Source organism: Scaptodrosophila lebanonensis, unplaced genomic scaffold, assembly GCF_003285725.1.
Source record: "Scaptodrosophila lebanonensis strain 11010-0011.00,11010-0021.00 unplaced genomic scaffold, SlebRS2 tig00001412-arrow-pilon, whole genome shotgun sequence".
In the NCBI taxonomy this organism is placed as follows: domain Eukaryota; kingdom Metazoa; phylum Arthropoda; class Insecta; order Diptera; family Drosophilidae; genus Scaptodrosophila; species Scaptodrosophila lebanonensis.
The window spans coordinates 431,681-450,810 of record NW_022060739.1 but is presented as its reverse complement, the minus strand read 5'-3'; the positions used below and the strand labels follow the sequence as shown (position 1 = coordinate 450,810).

Here is a 19,130-nt window from a genome sequence, read left to right as displayed (position 1 = left end):
GAAATATTGTATGTAATTATGCCATAATTAAAATTAAATGTGCAACTCGTCATCTGTTATACATTTAATATCTCTTAACCCTCTCTCTCACTCCCTCATTGAGGATTGTAAACTATTAGAACCCGATTTATCTAAACAAATGCCAGAGAGAAACACGAGCGATTGATACAATTGCCGTGTGTGAATTTTACTGAATTTTACGCTAAACATGCAAACTAATATTAACTCTAATGTTTAATTGTAATTTTAGCAGATACTGGTATTATTATTATTACTATTACTACAGACATATATTATACAATATCAATATAATATATATGAAATATATATATACATGAATAAAAATAAACTATAAATATTGTATGTAACTGGGCAGGCCTTGCATTTTATTTTTGTATTTGCCGAACAAATAAACAAAATGGAGGCAGACATTTTTGCATACGTCTACCAAGCGGCGGCCATTTTGCTAGTGGGCTTTACATTTTTCGGGCTCAAACGTTGTTTACTCTATGCAAAATTATATGTGCCAAAGCGAAAGCAACGAACCAGGTCGAGTGCCACTGCGACAGCAGCAGTAGCAGCAGCAGCTACGGCCCCAGCAACAACAATACCAGCAAGCGAGACGAGCTGCGGCAAGGGAGCAACAAAATTGACGCAGGTAAATTGAAAAATGTTGCAATTGTTGTGAGGCCACTCATCGGGCCACTCATGGTCTGGTCTGGTGGAGAGGGTGTGCGGGGGGGGGGGGGGGGGGGGGGGTGGTGCTGTTTGTGTGACAATTAAAAGCAATTAAGAATGCTGCAGTCGAGAGTGCTCGACTAGAAGATGCCCTATAGCCAGCCTGAGCGCAATTGTAGACATAAGCGATTCATACAGCAGAGGGAAAGCAAGACAAAATGAATAGTAGAGGAGTGTAAGGATATATGGATATCTGTATGTACAAATCGTATATATACATACAATTAGCAGGGAGAATATATAGTTTAAAAATGGGGATATCTATGTGTATTGAGAAGAAAAAACTGCTTAAATTTGTATAGCTCATTAAAAAAACATTAAATTACATTTAGATAACATCTTAAACGTAAGGCGGAGGTTTGCTTTATTCAAAATGCTTTTTTTTAATAACTGAGCAGAGTCATGAAGGCATTTATTTATTTAAATCGATCATTTTGCAGTATATTTCATTGATTTTTAATTAGATTTAAAACTCATTAGGCTGTTTACAAAAATAACTCGGAAATTTGACTGTTGTCAGCAAAAGCTATGTAGATCTTTTATTAAGCAGAGGGTATAACAAATCTTGCCGGAATTGCAAATTATTACTAAATAGTGGCTTTTAATTTCATCTCAGTTCAACTCTGAATGAAGCTAAATTGATTTTTAATTAATTAGTACTTTGAAAACTGTAATGGTCCCATCAGAAAATGAACCAAAGTATAATTTAATTAAGAAGTACATTAAAAATCTATGCAATACCAAAGCATAAATGTTCTATTAATATTGAAATTTCGACTGCAAAGATGATAGTTCAGGACTTTATCCTTTATCGCCAACTATTGGTAAAATCCTGATGCAAATTGCTGCCTTTTTTATAGCTTATTGCCTTGTCAGTGTTGTTAAGCAGGAAAATGGTCAGTTTGCACGGCCACTCAAATGGCAATACCGCCGGCAACTCTGTCGCTTTGTCTGCAACGACTTTTTTTTCGCTCTATGAATATGCATGTGTGTGTGTGTGTGTTCATGTGGCAACCACAAATGGTGACATTGCGCAAATAAAAAACAATTTACGATAAACATCAAATTTCCACAAATTACCTTATATTTTACGTGAGTTGCGAAACAGATTGTAAACCACACGCGGACACACACCAACACACTCACACAAACACACCACTTACCAGGCTGCAAGTGAAAAAATGGCAACCAGAATACTGAGGAAAAAAAAAACCACAAGAAAAAAGAATGAAAATCGAGCGCTGATTTTACAGAGCGCTGAACAGCAGCAACCATTGTTTGTGCGCCCATGTGGTCATGTGCACGAGTGTGAGTGCGTGTGCATGTGTGTGTACTAGTATATGAGTATGTGGGTACTTTAAACGTAAACTCACGCCTACACTTAAATTTCGAAATTTGCAATTATTTTTATTGCGCGCCATTTTATGCTGTTTACTGTTGGTGGCTTTTTTCCCATGCCCAACAGCCAGACGCCCTTCATAAATTTCCTCCAAACTCGCACACACACATAGACAGAGGAAAAATAGAAATAAATATAAATGCTTGTTAACAGTGTATGTGTGTTTGTGTGTGTATGTGGAAGCCTCGTTGTTGAAAGTGCGCATAATAAAAATAAGGCACACACTCCCCACCTCACATTCGCATTTGTTGACATTTCTCGGTCAGGTGCTTGCTGCGCCTCGAGCTCTTGGCGACAAGACGCGACTCACAGTTAGCCTTGTTCTTGGCTAATTTATATAGCTATAGGTGTCAACATCAGAGCCGTTCTAGTCGTCGGCTAAGCTGACCGGCCTTTGCCCTCAGGCGTCAGTTCAATGCACTGGAACTGGCCAGCCGGTGTCGACAATTAGGCCCGTCTGTGGGCTTCAGCCGCAGCAACTCAAGTTAAAAATGATGATAAGCAGCCGTAAAGTAGGCAACAAACAAGCCCCAATAAAAGAGCAGAAGTAGCTACAGCAACAACAACAATTGCCTTGTTACCTTGACTGTTGACTCTGAGCATCAATGTAATTAGAGAGCATTAGGCTTACAAAAATATATACATACTCGTACATATTCCAAAATAAAAAGTCAGCAGCAGCAAGTTCAAGCTCACTTGCCGCAGGCAGGGATGGACTTTACACATAGAGCCAAATTGGAATGTAGTTTACAGTGAATGTTCCTTTCGCAAAATAAACAATGCCAAATGTATATAAAAGTTGCCCTACAACTAAGGCTGTGGAAAACTTTTAAATCTTTTTTTTATTCAAGATGAATGTTTTTTTTGTGCTTCTTTAACAGGAAGTGCTGATAAACTAATTTTCTTTATTAAGCTAAAGATTAAAAGTGTTCTATTATATTTCAAATCAAACGAATAACAACAACTGGTTGTAGTTCGCAAATAATGATGGAAAGTTATCGAAGTAACTAACTATTGGTAGCTATCGAGCTAACATGAGAATTCATGAGTTGGTGCTTGGGGAGCTCATAAATCAGTAATTAGACTCCAAGTCCATAATAAATATTCATTCTTTCATATTTTTGAAGTATTAATAACGAATAATTTTCGAAAATGGTTAGGAAACTTGCAAAGCAATTTCTTTAAAGTGTTTACTGTGCTCGAGACTGTGTGATGGGCTGAGTGCTTACGGACACTTGAATTTTTTTGGGCGAAAACTTTTTACATTTGGCGTAAACAGAAATAAATCTCTTTCATGGCTCATAACAAGGGGCATGGAAATGAAAGGTGAGGGCAGGCAGGGCAACCATAACGACAACAACAACAGCAATAATAGAGATGAGAACAACCTCAATGGCCGACGGCTAGAAAAATATTTAAAAATGTACACGAGATATATTTGATTTGTTTATACGTCGTTTTTTCTTATTTTTATACTCTGTACATGAAATGTACAAGAGTATATTAGGTTTGCGGGAGCTGAAAAATGTAACAGGCAGAAGGAGGCGTGGCAGACCCCACAAAGTATATATATTCTTGATCAGCATGACGAGACGAGTCGATCTAGCCCTGTCTGTCTGTCTGTCCGTCTGTCCGTCTGTCCGTCCGTATGAACACCTGGATCTCAGAGACTATAAGAGATAGAGACACCAAATTTTGCACGAAGATGCGTTATGTGTGTATTCTATACGAGTTTGTTTTATTTTTTTGATTTTCCCCCCCACTTCCCCCCTATGGGGGTTTTCCCGATTTTCCATTCGTATAATCGCCTATATCTCGGAGACTATAAGACCTAGGAACACCAAATTTTAGTCCCAGATGCCTTATGTGAATACGCAGAAAATGTATATTTTGGAATTCCCCTCCCTCCCCCCTCTACCCCGCAAATCGTAAATCCCGTAATTCTTGGAATTTCGAACTAAAATTTTGGAAATACCCCCAGTTAGTTATTATGTGTGTGTATTTCGAAGTCGGGACACCCGACTTTAGCTTTTTTACTTGTTTTTTTTTTTTTTTTTTTTTGGGATATGGCTTGCCATTTGATTGCGGCAACGACCATTTTATGTTAGAATGTTTGCCATCGTTGTTGTTGTTGCTGCGGCCGCCGGTGGCGCTAGTGATGGTGGTGCTGGCTGGGCAAAGGCCGGGGAACGGCAAGTGGAATAAGTAAATGGTCAGCTCGAAACGCTACTCTAATTTTCTCCGTTCAAGGCTGAGCTCGCTCGTTGTCATTGACAACTTTAATTGATGTGCGTCGCGCCTTCGCGTCAAGTTCACAGCATCCAAAGCAACTGGGTAAGCTGCAACTTGGCCACACCAGCCAAGTTGGTGCTATTTCTGATGGTGGTGGTGCTGCTGCTGTTGCTGGTGCATCTGTTCTTGTTGCTGCCACTTGTCACACCCGTGTGCGTTGCACGCCAAACCGCAGAATCTAATTTGGCACAAACCACAAAAGCAATTAAAGTCGCAGCGCTGCAATGATGTGCATGTGTAAGTTTGTGTCTGTGTGTGTGTGTGTGTAGATTAATGTGTGTGTGTGTGTGTGTGTGGCATGAAGTACACATACTTCAAAAGATGCAGCAAGTATTTTATTTGGCGAATACTATATATTTATTACACACACGTTTTACTCAAATTTCAATTGTTGACCATTTTAATTAATTTCAGAATATTTTTACCCAAATTCGCAACAAATTTGAGTTATTCGCATTACATTCGCACAAGTACAGCAAACAACAACAAAAACAAGACCACTAGAACAAAAATACAACATTTTGCGAATAGTTTTTGCAACCAGTGCCTATCATTTGGCTACCTGACACATTCCTTCGGCATGGGCTGACCTGGCCATCAGCAGGTCGCTGTGGTCAGTGAAAATAGACAGGCCCTATAAATAACTGTTTATTCTAAGCGAAATGGCAAGCCGTTAGTTTCCATTGCAAAATATACATACTTAATATATTCAACTTTTACATTAAAGGCCACAAATGTACATATGAAGAAATTGCAGCGCGAAGTTGAGTTAAAACTTTGACGGTGCTTTAGTCGATAAATAAAATATAATTAATTCCTAATACACCTAGCCCTCGCTTAACGCGGGCTTGAAAACACTTGAAAACGCCGTGTTAAGCGAAATCGCGTTAAACGAGCCATGTATTTTCATACAAAATGAGGGGCTACGTTCCTAAACTTCGGAAAATGCGGAAAATTTATTAGTTTCAAAAACATAAAAAGGTTTATTCAAATGGCAAAAGTTTTCAAAAGTAAAAAGAGAACACATATGTATTAAAATAAAATGAAAATTCATTTAGTGGCATTTATAGCACCTTTAGTAATTAACATTTTTTATATGGTGGCTCCCCTTGCGTGGCAAAAAAATCAGCAATTTTCGACTGTTTAGTGGCTCGTAAAGCTTCATAGCAGCTCTCCTTATATGGTTTATTTTCTTTTGCTGCCATGTAGAAACTGCAATTTGTATAATACCATTTTATTTTATTCAACGGTTAAACCATTTCACTTATCACAAGAATTTTAATCTTCCTATGTGCGCGTCTGAAGAAATAAAGTTTTGCTCACCTTAGCAACTATTTATGTATGGACATAAGAGTATGCACTCATTCTTACTCTGATGGTGTAGAAAGTGGGACTTCCCTTTTTCTACTATACCCAAAAATACTCATACTATAATCGACAAAATAAAAAAATCGATTTTGTTAATCGCATTAGAACGAGGTATTGCACCGCGTTAAAAGAGAAAAGGTAGCAATTTTGCAATCGCGTTAGGCCGAGTTAGCATTAAAAGAGTTAGCGTTAAGCGAGGGCTAGGTGTATATAATATTAATTACAAGCTATTTTGTTATTAATTTATTACTTATAAGTTACACATTTATTACTATACATCTCATAACAAACATTTACGGATACTGAAAAGCCGCAATGAAGACAGACATAACTTTTCAATGCAGTCTCAAATTGGTTTTCAAATAATTTCACTTCACCTATAATATGAAAATAAATTCAAATTTGTCAATAATACTTGTATATACTACCATTTTTTAAAGTCAATAATTGGCCAATTGGTGGTACTATTCAATTTTGTTGAAATGATTGCCAGTTTATTTATTTTTTTGAATGTTGTTTTGACCGTTTTTTTTTTTCTTGTCTCAAACAAAAAATTGCATTGTAGATTTTGTTTAAAAACCTCTTTCAAATGTTATGGGGAATTTTTAATCTTCTTTAGGAAATCTGTTGTTTATTTTCATTGCGAGTTTCCAGAAGCGTAATCAATATTTTATATACATATTACTTCTGAGATTTTGTATTTTAATTCACAATTCGCAATGCATTTAAAAGGGTTTGACAATTTCACAGACTTCCAGAAATTGTTCAATTAAATGGCACTTATGCCACTTATTTGCCGTATCTGTGAAGTCTTCCATAAGGCTTACTTTAGTTACCTCCAATGCGTTAAATCTGCTTCTTAACCGTATTGTCACACCCTGAAAACCTTAAAAGTTATAAAAAGAGTTGTAAAAATTGTATAGGCACCAAAACTTATAATCCAAGTCAGTCCTGCAATATTCCCTTTTTAACGTTATCATAAGCTATTAGTGTCATGTTGTAGATAAAGGGCATTCAAATCCAGAGCATTTACAAGGAATATAACCTATTTATTTGAACCGAAAAAATTCATCACAGGCTTTAAATTAGGTTTCCTTTTGAGTTGGCAAACGTTGCTATAAAGCCATTTAAAATTAAAAAATACCTCCAATAAGATTGGAATATCTTGTTTTCACATAATTTTGAGATCCTCAGTATTACTTTTGTAGCAATTTTGGTCTTTGTTGAATATTTGTGCTCGTATTTTAAAGTTGCATGCTGTTGTGTCGCCTAAAAGCTTGCTTCAGCTTTTTCCCTAGTTTCAATATTGTCAGGCCAGTGGACCACTGTCAAAGCCAATGTTGGTGCTGTCACGCCCACTTTTAAATTCTGCGGCAGCCGCGTTGTCATCTTCGAAAGTTGGCAGTGCTGTGCGTAAAATGCTGCAACTGCTGTTGTTTGTTTTAACGATATTAACCGCGCAGAATGCAAGCTCCCAAATAGTCGTACCTCCACAACACCACCACCCATCACATGTCCTGCCACGGGCAGGAGCAGCTCCATCTGTTGGCTAAGCTGCACCGCCACAGAGCAACGCTCTGCACATTGCTTTTTATTGACTATAACTGACTTTGTCATTGGATATCAAAGCGCCCAGGCAAGCATAGAGCTAGCCAGGAGCCAAGTGGAGCTTGCAAGTCGGACAGCTGTTTGCGTTGTAAGACCCGCGGGCATACTCATGTCGTCGTCATAGCTGTTGCTGTTATTATTGTTTTTGTTGTTCCATGTGCAAAATTCGCGTGCGCACCAGCGAACGACTGTCACGAGGCGACAATATTGTTGTTGCTCCCGCAGCTCTGATGCTGCACTGTGGGAAAAATTGGCATTTAAAGTAAATAATATTAAAAAATATATTTATAAGAAAAGAAATCGACTTCTATAACTTCAATTCTCTGTATATGGATATAAACAATTATTTACGTTAGAAGCAGGCAGTGTTACTAAAATTAGAATACTCGTAATTAAATAAATGTATGCCAACCGTCTCTACAACTGGAAATGAACAATAGTACGGAGAAATATTATTATTTTGGAAAAATTGTTTAATTTAAAAGTCAAAGTATTAGTCGTTGTGTCTAATTTCAAAGTGAGAACGAAAACATACATATAAGTTTCTTATTCGAAGCCAATATCTATTTAAAACCAAGTAGAACGTATTAGCCTAGGACAGCCCGACTTCAGCCACAGTTTTTATACCCTGTACCCAAAGGGTACAAGGGTATATTAGTTTAGTGCGAGTGCACATGGAACACACAGAAGGAGGCTTGGTAGACCCCACAAAGTATATATATTCTTGATCAGCATGACAAGCCGAGTCGATATAGCCATGTCCGTCTGTCCGTCTGTCTGTCCGTCTGTCCGTCTGTCTGTCTGTATGAACGCAAGGATCTCCGAAAGTATAAGAGCTAGAATAACCAAACTTGGTATACAGATTCTCCTGAGACCGAGAAAGGACGAGTTTGTTCATTTTTTCTGATCCACCCCCCCACTCCCCCCCTATTAACGATTTTCTATAACTCCCGTAATTCTTGGAATTTTGAACTAAAATTTGGTAGTCACATTATGTTAGTAATTATATAACCGTATACCAAGTCTCATTATGATAGAATGATCGGAAAGAAAGTTATAGCCATATAACCAGGCTCAATGCACACATACATACATATGTACAAGTACACAAACACGCATAGACACGATTCTGATGTAATTGTAAATGTATGTATGCATGCATGGAATATTTTATATTTAATTTGTTAATATTTAGTTAATTAATTAAATTAATTTAGTTAATTAATTTAATTAAATTAATTAATTAATTTAATTACTTTTTTGTGGGGTGGTACAGGGTATTTAAGAGTTGAGCCTGCTCGACTTTAGCATTCCTTTCTTGTTTCAATTAAAACGAACATTGTTGGTACACCGATTTTGAAAAAGTGATGCACTTATTAAAACTCATAAATACCAAATTTCCTAAAGATATTTTTATCAGCAAACACGATGGTTTTTCTTTTCTAAGTTTGGTTTCCTATGGCAGCTGTATGAGAAATAAATATCATATATGCTTCGGATATCGTTAAAAAGTTTCAAAAATTCCCGACCTAATAAGGAATCCACAAAAAAATAACAGGAAAATTAAAAAAATTTCTGAGAGCGTTCACTAATAATAGCTGGGAAAAAAAACTAAACCAGACAACATTTGCGAACTATATGGTTCCTGTAACATTTCTCTTTCTGACCATTATATATCTACATCTGCCGCTGATAATTTCTTGTAAGCCAGCGACTCTAAGTTTTCCTTTTATACTGATGCTCAATGAATTAAGATTTTCATATATTTTATTTTGTATATATTTCAGCTGGCTCAAGTCCAAGTAATTAGTGTTTGTTAAAAATTATGCATTGATTATGTGGAGGATTTTGTTTATTTCAAGTTGTCAAGCTATCTAATATCGATGACATTTTGAAATGGCAATAGTTCTTAACTTATACTCTTTAGGTACTTCAATTTCGATGGCCATTTATTTTGAATTTCCAGTTCGCTTAAGTCGAAACTCCGGAATTCTTAATCATATAAACGTATAACCTTTTTTAAAGTAATACTGTCATATGGATTATTCTGCATCAGACCACTGTCTGATAATAGTTGCTCAGTTGTTGCTCATACGACGAGTTGGACCTGCTTTCTCCGCCTGCCCATCTTCCCCACGATGCAACGCATTTTCGCGTTGTCATCAATGGCAGCGACGACAGTTTGCAACATTGTTGTTCTTGTTGCTATTGGAGCTGCACCTGCTTGTGTGGGTCGTCGTTTGTTTGGCTGTGCTTAGCCGCTTTAGTTGCCTTTTGGCATTAAGCTATGAGTTGTGTGTGTACATGTATATATATCTGTGTGCTGTCAAGTTTGGCTTTGATGATTTTGTTACTTTAGTTTATCGTCCTGCTGGTGCGTCCGTTCGGAACGTCGTCACGCCGCCAGCCAACTGCAACCAGCCAACTCCCCAGTGCCGTGCAATTTGTCAAACAATGTGTCAGAATGCAACACGCTGCCTCCGACTCCGTCGCCATCTCCATCTCGGGCAACTGCTCTTCCCCTGGCACTCACTGCTGGAAACTTAACTAACGTTCTGCTAACGTCGCTTCAGCGTGCAAATTAATTAAGTGACATACATACACGCCTCAGCGTCAAAACTTGCAGTCCCACACCCTGGATAGACTCTTCTACTTCTACTACTTGTATATAAAGTACTTCACCCGCAACAATGGCAGCATATTAGATTTGATGCATTAGTCTAATTAAAATGAAAATCTGTGGCATCTCACGTCGCAAGTCGCAGCATCTAACTTGTTGTTGCTACAACAAATAATTCACATTACATGTATGCCCATAATGAACGCTTATAGTATAAATAAAAGCGGATTTCTTGGACAGGGCTGTTCTAAGAGTGTGATGTTAAGCACAAAAAACGGCGCACGTACGTGACCAGACAGAAGAAGACGGCAATTTTCACACATCTGTCCACCTGCCAGGCCCACCTTTCCCCATCACTGATCAACTGATGGGTCGAATGCGGGGCTTATCAATGACGCTCGTCAACAATATAAATTTATTTACGCACTGCTGGCCACTCAGCAGCTAACCGCCCAGCCCACCAACTGGCTTATCAAAAAAAACCAGCAATAACCTGAAAAAAAAAAAAAATGCCAACTTTTGATTGACACTCGTGACCCAAAAAAAAGAGTACCAAAGAGCAGCGAAGGCATAAAAAATTAACACAATGCTCACAACAAATAATAGCAACAACAACCTCTCCGCGCACATATCTATCACACAAAAGCAACAACAACAACAGCAGCTGACCAACAGACAAAAACCCCCGCGCCTCCCACACTAAAGCGATAACAAGCCACTGCTGGGGTTGGGTGTGGGGAGGGGGGTGGAGGAATGGGGGGAGCACTGGGTATGAACTGCTAAACATTTTATTATATGAGTAAGTGTAGAATTTGAGAATTTGAAATGAGCGACACAAAATTTGCATTTAAAATGTCGCGTGAAGCGGCAAATGTGCGAACATTAAATTGTGGAGTGGGGCATGGATGGGTACCTATATAGCATATGTATATACAAGTACTATACCCTACTCGCATATATATACTTACATAAAAGTATATAAAAAAAGCCGCACATAATCAGCTGGAGCTGATAAACAAAGTAAACAAGCCAGCGAATGTTATTGAGAACTGCCGGCAGGCCAAAGTGTGTAAGCTTCTCCACAAAGAGCTTTAGCCACTGGACTATGCGTGGACTGTGGACTATACATATGAGTCACAGCAATAGCTTTACTTCCCCCAGAACATATATAGTAAGTAGCGTTAGTCAAAAGCCCACAGCTTCAAACTAAAATAAAATCACGCGCTCACATGCTAATAAAACTAAAAATATTTTCGTCGGTTGAAGCGACACTGCAATGAGCTACACAGTTCGATACATTTGATGTCGTTTTTTGTTCTTAGGCATACAAAACACCTTTGGTTAATAGCACTTTAAATCAATTGGATATATCGAGATCTGGAGTTTCTTAAAATGTTTGTCTATGAATAATGGATGAATATTAAGCAATTGAATTGCCAATACAATACAATACCAGCTATTAGAATTAAATATAAATTATATAAAATTTAAGCAAGGTCATAAAGTTCATTTAGATTCAACAATAATAGTTAACATATTTTTTAAAAACGCCGCTTTTTTACCGATAGTGAAACTATTTGTATAACTGTTAGATACTCTTTTATAAAGAATAAACTAATAATATTAAAAATAATAACAATGGATTTGAAAATGTTAAAAGCAACATAATACAAATATAAAAACATAAAGTTAACAATAAAAATAGTAATATTATATTTATAATAACGATGATAATATTAATTACATTTTACATACATTTCAAATTGATTCTTATTATTTTATAGTTATTTTTGCTCTCGTAGCGCACCCCTGTAACCAAAATATCCGTTCAACTCTAAGCGACTCTCAGTGTATAGGTGTTGTTGTTATCAGTTAGCGCTCTCTTAAATGTACTGGCACGTATGTCTGTTCGCTCTCTCAGTGCCACTGTCGAGGCACTTACTCGTCTCGGCAGTCTCTGTTCAGTGTGCCATCGATTTTTCCCGCAACGGGACAAACTGAGTCGAGTCGGTTCGGTTCGGTCCGGTTCGCTTTTTGTTGTCCTAGGCAAACAGCTGAGCGGGCCATTCGGGCCATTTGGTCGGCCACTGAGCTTCGTTTTGTTTACGTGTGCGCTGCATTTGACACTTGGGCCAACTCGACTCGTTGTCGACTCTTTGACACTTGGGTGATGGTGAATGCAGTTTGAGCAAAATTGCAGCTACTGAGGGCCATGAGCAGAGGAGCACTCGTAAAATTTGGTAAATGAAATTTGTAATCAAACGGAAATCGTCGCGCATAAAGAAAATGTGGAATTACGCCACGGAAGTGTGTGACCACGGCAGTCATTATTGATGGCCAGTGACGGTGAACAGTGAACAGTGCAGTGAATGCTTGGCAGAGAGTTCTTCATGATGAAGGTCCTGCTAGGCTGCGCGTGCTGGTGATGGGGTGAAGTGAAGTGAGTCTAGCGGAAATAGACGCTGTCACGAACTTGGCGCATTAGCACAAGGCACACAAAAACACATTCATAATGCCCATAAGCCGCACCCCAACACACACCCACATACCTAGGAGGAAACAAAAATAGAAAACAGCAAACACAAATTTGTATAAATTGCACCGGAAGTGCGCCTAAGTGTGCCGGCCTCGCCGTAAGTGTGAGAACAACACATGTGCGTACATTTCGGAACATTTTTCCTTTGTACCTCTCGCTTTAATTCCATTTATGTGGCACACAAATTGCACAAAATTGCGTTTTTGACACAATTAAGCACACAATGTGTGTGCGCCCCAATCCATCTCGCTCTCACCAACGCGCTCTCCGCCGCGCTCTTGCGCTCTCGCTCTCTTTCATAATTGCAAACTGATTTGTGCGAAGGACATGGCGTCCTCATTATGCACAAGCAAACGCCTCATGAGTCACGTGGTGGGCGGGTAACCGCCTTTGGCGTCGTCCCTTCGTCCAGTCCAAGTCCAACCTGAGCTACAAAATTTATTGCTGTCAATTAATTTTGCGTGAAAACGAAATAAAAGCAACAATAGCGACAACAACAATGCGAGCAAAAATAAAAAACAAACGAAATTTCAACGCGCTCTCAAGTATTTCAATTAGTAGCCTATTTTTATGTTCAAAAGCCTCGGGAAACGAAGACGTGACGCTTCGCCGGCTGCATAATAAAATCGACAAAAACAACAATAACAACAACAACACAGGCGATAAAAATTGTGTTAATTTGTTTTTATTGTGATTTATGACGAGCGAACAGTGAGCGCGTCATTGGCCACCAAAGAGCGCATTAAATTTTATTTCATTAAAACACCAAAAACAAAAAGATTATTTTTTGATAAAATGTAACGCAGATTAATTTTTAGGGGCTTAGCAATTGAGAGCAGGTGAACATAAGAGCTTTAACTTTATGGAGCTCATTAGCATTAAAAATTATCGCTAATCTTTGATGTGAACAATTTATTACTTGATTCACCTCTTGAGAACTCTATCGAGACAAGCAAGTGGAGTGCGTGTAGGAGCAATACTTATAATAAGAAATACTTAATGCTGGAGTGGGAAAAATTAAAAACAATTCAAGTAGTGCACTTAAAAATGTACTTTTAAATAAAACAAAACATATCGTTTCTATGGCAGCTACTACTTTGCAGTATCATTGGAATTCGAACAAACTTCCAAAACTTAAGACGAATCAATATAGACCTGCCTGACCGACCATTTGAAGAGCGTGAACAAATTTGGCATGAAGATATTTCTTGTCTATAAGCAGATAGCAAATCCCATGTTCAAGGCGTCTATTTTTCCAACCTGTTCCGCACTGAGACGGACAAATAGTTGTAATAATATTTCCAATTGAATTTAGTTACTCTCTGGCTTCCTAATGAATGCTATCGTGACAATATGGGGAACACACAAGTTTCGGTGTGCCTTGGTGGTATTTGAATACAATACTGACATTTCTACACATAACTTTCTTTATAGTTGATCCACGCTTCGCTCTGGGCATAACATACACTCACACTAAATGAGTATACGCATTTGAATGGTCTTAGAACATAATTTTTACAAGCCTAAAATGCTCACTTCATTTTCCTTTCTCCCTGTTCTAGTTACTGCTCCTACCCCAACAAATGCTATCAACAAATTTACATATAATTACATTCAGACTAGCCATAAGTGATGATATATTTTCTAAACAGAAACCTCTGTCCAATTTATGACTGTGGTTTAATTGCTTGCAATCCTTCGCTCTCACTTGATCTGTTTTGAAATTCCGCTTCTAGCTATTTACAAAATTCAAGGACTAGTTTTGGTAACTTTCTACAAATACGTTTAGTTCAAATTTGTAGCAACTGTAGTTTGAAATTATTTTTCAAAATGCTTGCTTCATTAATTCAGATTTATTTAGCTCGGTCAGGAAGTGATGTCAACAATACAGAACTTTACTATATGTGAGACCTTCAACAAACTACTAGAAAATCATTTTAAATCTCCACCACAGTCCAGTTAACTTTTTTGTGTCAACTGCCACTGCAACCAGTCCTCCAACCAATCCCCCTTAATCCGCACCTGCTCAACTAATTCATTTCATATTTTTGCAACATTTTCCCAGAAAAATCATTCGAACAGAAACTTTTATCCAAACAAACAATGCGTCTGATTGAAAACTTTTTAATTGATTTTTGTCAACTTCTTTGCAGCCACAGCAGTCGCAGCACCAGTATCACCAGTACCAGCAACAACAACAACAACAACAAATACATCCACGACTATTACAACGAAGTCAACTGCCCAGAATGGGCAACACAAATGCCCACGCGGGTGTGTCACCATCACCATCGGCGTCAGCCACTGCGACTTCCGATGAAAAGTCAGCCAATAGCTCCACTGTCTTGCGCCATGGCGAGAGACGGGGGAGTCGCGCGCGAGTCCTGAGCCGACTGATGAGCAAGAAGAGCATTCGGGATGCGTTTCTCATGGCGCCACCACCGGCGTTGCCCACGCACACCTATGTGGAGGCGAATGCCTCCGATGCACCGACGCCGGATGCCAGCAGAGGACAATTGGATGCCAGTGAACAAATAGATTTTCGTAAGTCAATTTCGAGTGCCCAGCTCGATTTGGTTTCATTTGATTTCGTTTGTTGTTGTTGTTCTTTTTCCGCATCAAATTCAGTTTGTCAGTTTATGATTCGACTGCGCTGTACTTCCTTGCAACCACTCCTTCCCCCATTGACATTTTTCAAATTTGTAACTTTTTTATTGTTATCTCCATCACCGTACAGTGGTTCCAAATTCTGAACTGGTTTTTCAACTCAATTATGCTCAATATGCTTATTAAATTAGATCTGGGCTAGTTGTCGTGACACAGCGACAATACATATACATAGGTAGAATTGAAATTAGCAAGGAATATATGAATATCTTCTGTTCTAACAAACACTTTCCTACAATATATAAATCGCTGAAAAGGCAATTTATAATGTGAAACTAGTATACCCCTTTACCCATCGAGTACAGAGTATAAAAATCATATCTGATTAAATTTCCTAATTAACATTTTAAAACTGATAGCTGTAACAAATTTCGGATATTGATTAAAAATCTTTCAGCATTTATAAAGAAGAAAAAATGTCAGAACAACATTTTCTGTTTATTTGAATCTTTGAAAAATAACTCGAGAGAAAATGTCATAAAAAATACTTTGATTTATATCCCATCAAAAGACATTCATAAAAGGCAGAAATTATTATTTGCACCTGAGTTTTCCTTAAGTTGTTTCAGGGGTGATAAACACCACCATAGAATAATAATAAAAGATAGAGACCTGTTTGGTCCGGTTGCTCTAGCTGATGATAGATATGTATTTCAAACTACTTTCAGACGGGCAATTGGCTAAACGAAACAGAACAGGACAGAGAGACCGATTTTAACATGCTTTATTTTCTGTCATTTATGGCTATAATGCTCATGAAATCAGACAAAACAGACAACTGCGACTTGCTCCCTGGAATGAAGATCATTTTATTTTCTTCACGTTCTTTTCACAACTTAATTAATCGCTTTTTCAAGTAATTTTTCCAATAAAAAAAACTTTTCTTTAGGCTTATTTCTTAATTTGGAACCACAGTGCTTTATATCAATTTTATATATCTCCGATTTCTTGTGATACTTTTTGACTTTTGTTTTATTATGCAACTCTGGCGATTGCTTGCCATAGCTTCCCAATTCCCGCCTTCCTAGGCTTCCAATCCATATGAACACCCACCCAGCACCCGCTTTATTGCAATTTAAGCGTAGTTTAAATAAGAATTTTTGGCAAGTTTTTTGGAAAAGTTTTCATTTTCATTGAAGTTTTATGAAATTTTCTACACCGAGTTCGTTTTCCTTGGTCTTTTCATTTTTGTTTTTGTATTCTTACTATGCTTTTCTTTGCAGTCCTTTCCTCCCATTCCTCTGGCCCCGTTCGCAGCTTTTGTTGTTTGCCTGCGCTAGACTTTTTGATTTTCTGAGCTTAACTTTATAGTTGTTGTTATGGCCAACGCTTATATCATCCCCCCTCAGCATCCATCTGCAAGTTCTTCATCATAAGCCAAAGCAGCAGCAGTTTGCTTTCTGGAGAGGGAGAGAGTAGCGCTTTTCTTGTTGCTGTTGTTTTTGAAAAGTTATTGGCGTTTTACTGGCCAAATAATAGTTCTACTGAGCGCTGCAAAGTGAAATCAAAAATTTATGGATTTTTAGTTATTCATGTGGAATCTTTAAGCTGATGCTTTAAGAAATGTTGACGCCAGCATATAAAAGCACGTTTACGTTCCTCATAACTCGCACACACCCTGGCTTCTCTATAACCTTCCTTCCGAAACCCACTAGCTTGTCTATTAAAAAAAAAAATGCGACTTCAAAAGCTACTGGTAGCACACTCTGTCTTCAGGTCTGGCCCTGCTGTGCCGTCCTAGCAGCCACCCACCAGCAAATTGAAATATAAAATTTGCGCAGAAATATCTCAACAAATTTTGCTTACAAAAGCGCGTCCAAGAAGGCGGCACAAGCCGGGGAAGGCAGGCAGAGTGGCATATCATATCAAAAAGCAATTCACAGCAACATCGCTGCAGCGCCATTGCAGCAACAAAAATGGCCAAAGGGAGGCAACCGCGCTGGCAGGCAAAGTCCAAAATCAAATCAACGAAAAATCCTAAACGTGCCAAGGCGCGCAAGCTCATATCAAAAATTCCTTTTTAGAATGCCCCGGCCCGGCCCAGCCCAGCCTGGACCAGTTTTGTAAATAGATAGCAGCGGCCTCGTTGCTTCAGCATCATGGAGAGAAGAGGAGGCAACATATTCACAAGTTTTGCCTTTTTCAATGCATAAATTCATAATTCATGTGGAGGCGCAGGCAGGCAGACATTCGTCCATTTTTGCGAAATCAAAAGCCGTGCTGTTATTTTGGCCTACTGCTTGGCCATGTCCGCCTGTAGTCGTCATCGTCATCGTCGTCGTTGTCGTCACTAGCTACCATTGAGAGTTGCTGGTTTAGTTTTGTCGACTGCAACTGGCAACGTGCTCAATTAAGCACTGTTGCTACGCCCTTCAATACCCTCCTCCTAAACACACTTACTATAGCTACCGCTTGGAGGTGGCGGCACACACGCAGAAAGTTTTGCATAAAAGGCACGTGGCTGTGGTTGTGGGATTCATGATGACGGTCGTGGCAACGCTGCGTGGCACTGCCTTTTGCCACGTCCATCCGCCTGCGCCCAAGTTCGCAGCCACCGCTAATATTTATGGCAATTAGTTTTAATAGTCTTGCTTGTACAATTTCGTGTAAAGTTGTTAAGTTGTGCTACGCACAGTGGTGTGTTTTCACAAAATGGTGCCAGTTCTTTTATTCCGATTTTGTTGCTTTTCAGCAAAATCTTTCATAATTTTTGTTGGGTTTCTTGTACTTCAATCTGTTCTGGCTTAATATGTGTATCTATAATAACAACCGATTCAGGGCATCAAGCCTTTCCCCTTTTGGTAGAAACAATTGTCGAGAGTTCATCTGTTGTGTTTGGCAATCGCACCGACATCACCCGTTTCATTATTCGTGCCCTCAAACAGTGAATATTTAGTACTCATAATTTAAATCTCAATTTAACAAGGAGATCGCAGTGATATTACAGAATGAGATTTGCATGACCATCATACATGGGTTTACTGCTTTGTCGAGGCTATGAAGTATTTTCCTAACTTCTATTTCATTTCGCAATTCCATATACAGTCGGACCCAACTAATTTTTTTTTCAAATTTTTTTGATTTTCGTCACATAAATATATAAAAAATCCACTGTATGTTGGTTCGCTCAGTCATCCAATATAGTTCTTTCTCTTACTGTCGCTTCCTCATCTCCCTTTCACTGCATTCTCAAGTCTTAAATGTTGTTTACAATTTTTCAAGTACTCTTCTTCTGCCTCCCTATCTCTGTGTCTGCATGCCAAGTTTGTAACTCTCAATTGACTCCAGCAAACTTTTAAATGACTGCCGCCTAAAAGCAAGCACTTATATTTTTATTGCCCATTTTAAAAAGCTGCTGCACCAACCAAGCCGCCGCGCTTGAAAAAACAACACAGACGCAGCTTCAAGCAGTTGTGTCAGCGTGTCGATACCACCGATGAGGAAGCTACGCCTGTCAGGCAACAATCGATTACCGCAACTGCAAGGCAGCCGCGCAAACGCACAGCTCCAAAGCCGCCGCAGACAACAACAACAAAGCCAATGCAGAGCTTAGCACAGACACAAACCACGTCGATCGATATAAGCTTAGAAAAAATAAACGACAGCGAGCATTGCGCTTTCATCGAGCAGCTCTTTGAAGAGCTGCACCAGCAACAAAAACAACACCAACAACAAAAAGAGCCGGCAACAACAATTGCGGATGAGGCAGCAAAACAAAAGAGCGAGCATGTGGGGAATGTTGGAGAAGAGCAGATGACGCCAGAATCAGCTGCTGGTATTTTTTCTCTCAACAGAGCTCTAAAACAGTGCGAAGCCGAAACTGTTGCTGTTGTTGTTCCCGAATTTACTCAAATGGTGCACAATGTATTCCATTTCAAATATTTTGCCTTGGTTCAAGTGTT

The 19,130-nt window shown here is 38.7% G+C and overlaps 1 protein-coding gene across 3 annotated transcripts in view; it reads left to right on the top strand.

Annotated features, from left to right (window-relative positions):
* The first annotated feature begins 401 nt into the window (after positions 1 to 401).
* LOC115632047 (protein cappuccino) overlaps positions 402 to 19,130 on the top strand; it is a 38,820-nt gene continuing 20,091 nt past the window's right edge. The window contains exons 1-2 of one of the 3 annotated variants that reach the window (XM_030529019.1): positions 402 to 658; positions 14,715 to 15,105. In XM_030529019.1, the coding sequence (XP_030384879.1) occupies positions 419 to 658; positions 14,715 to 15,105 (631 nt within the window). In that variant the 5' untranslated portion in view covers positions 402 to 418. Of the gene's footprint in view, positions 659 to 12,171; positions 12,266 to 12,335; positions 12,466 to 14,714; positions 15,106 to 19,130 lie in introns of those variants that run through there. The other 2 variants (XM_030529021.1, XM_030529020.1) reach the window with 2 other exon arrangements.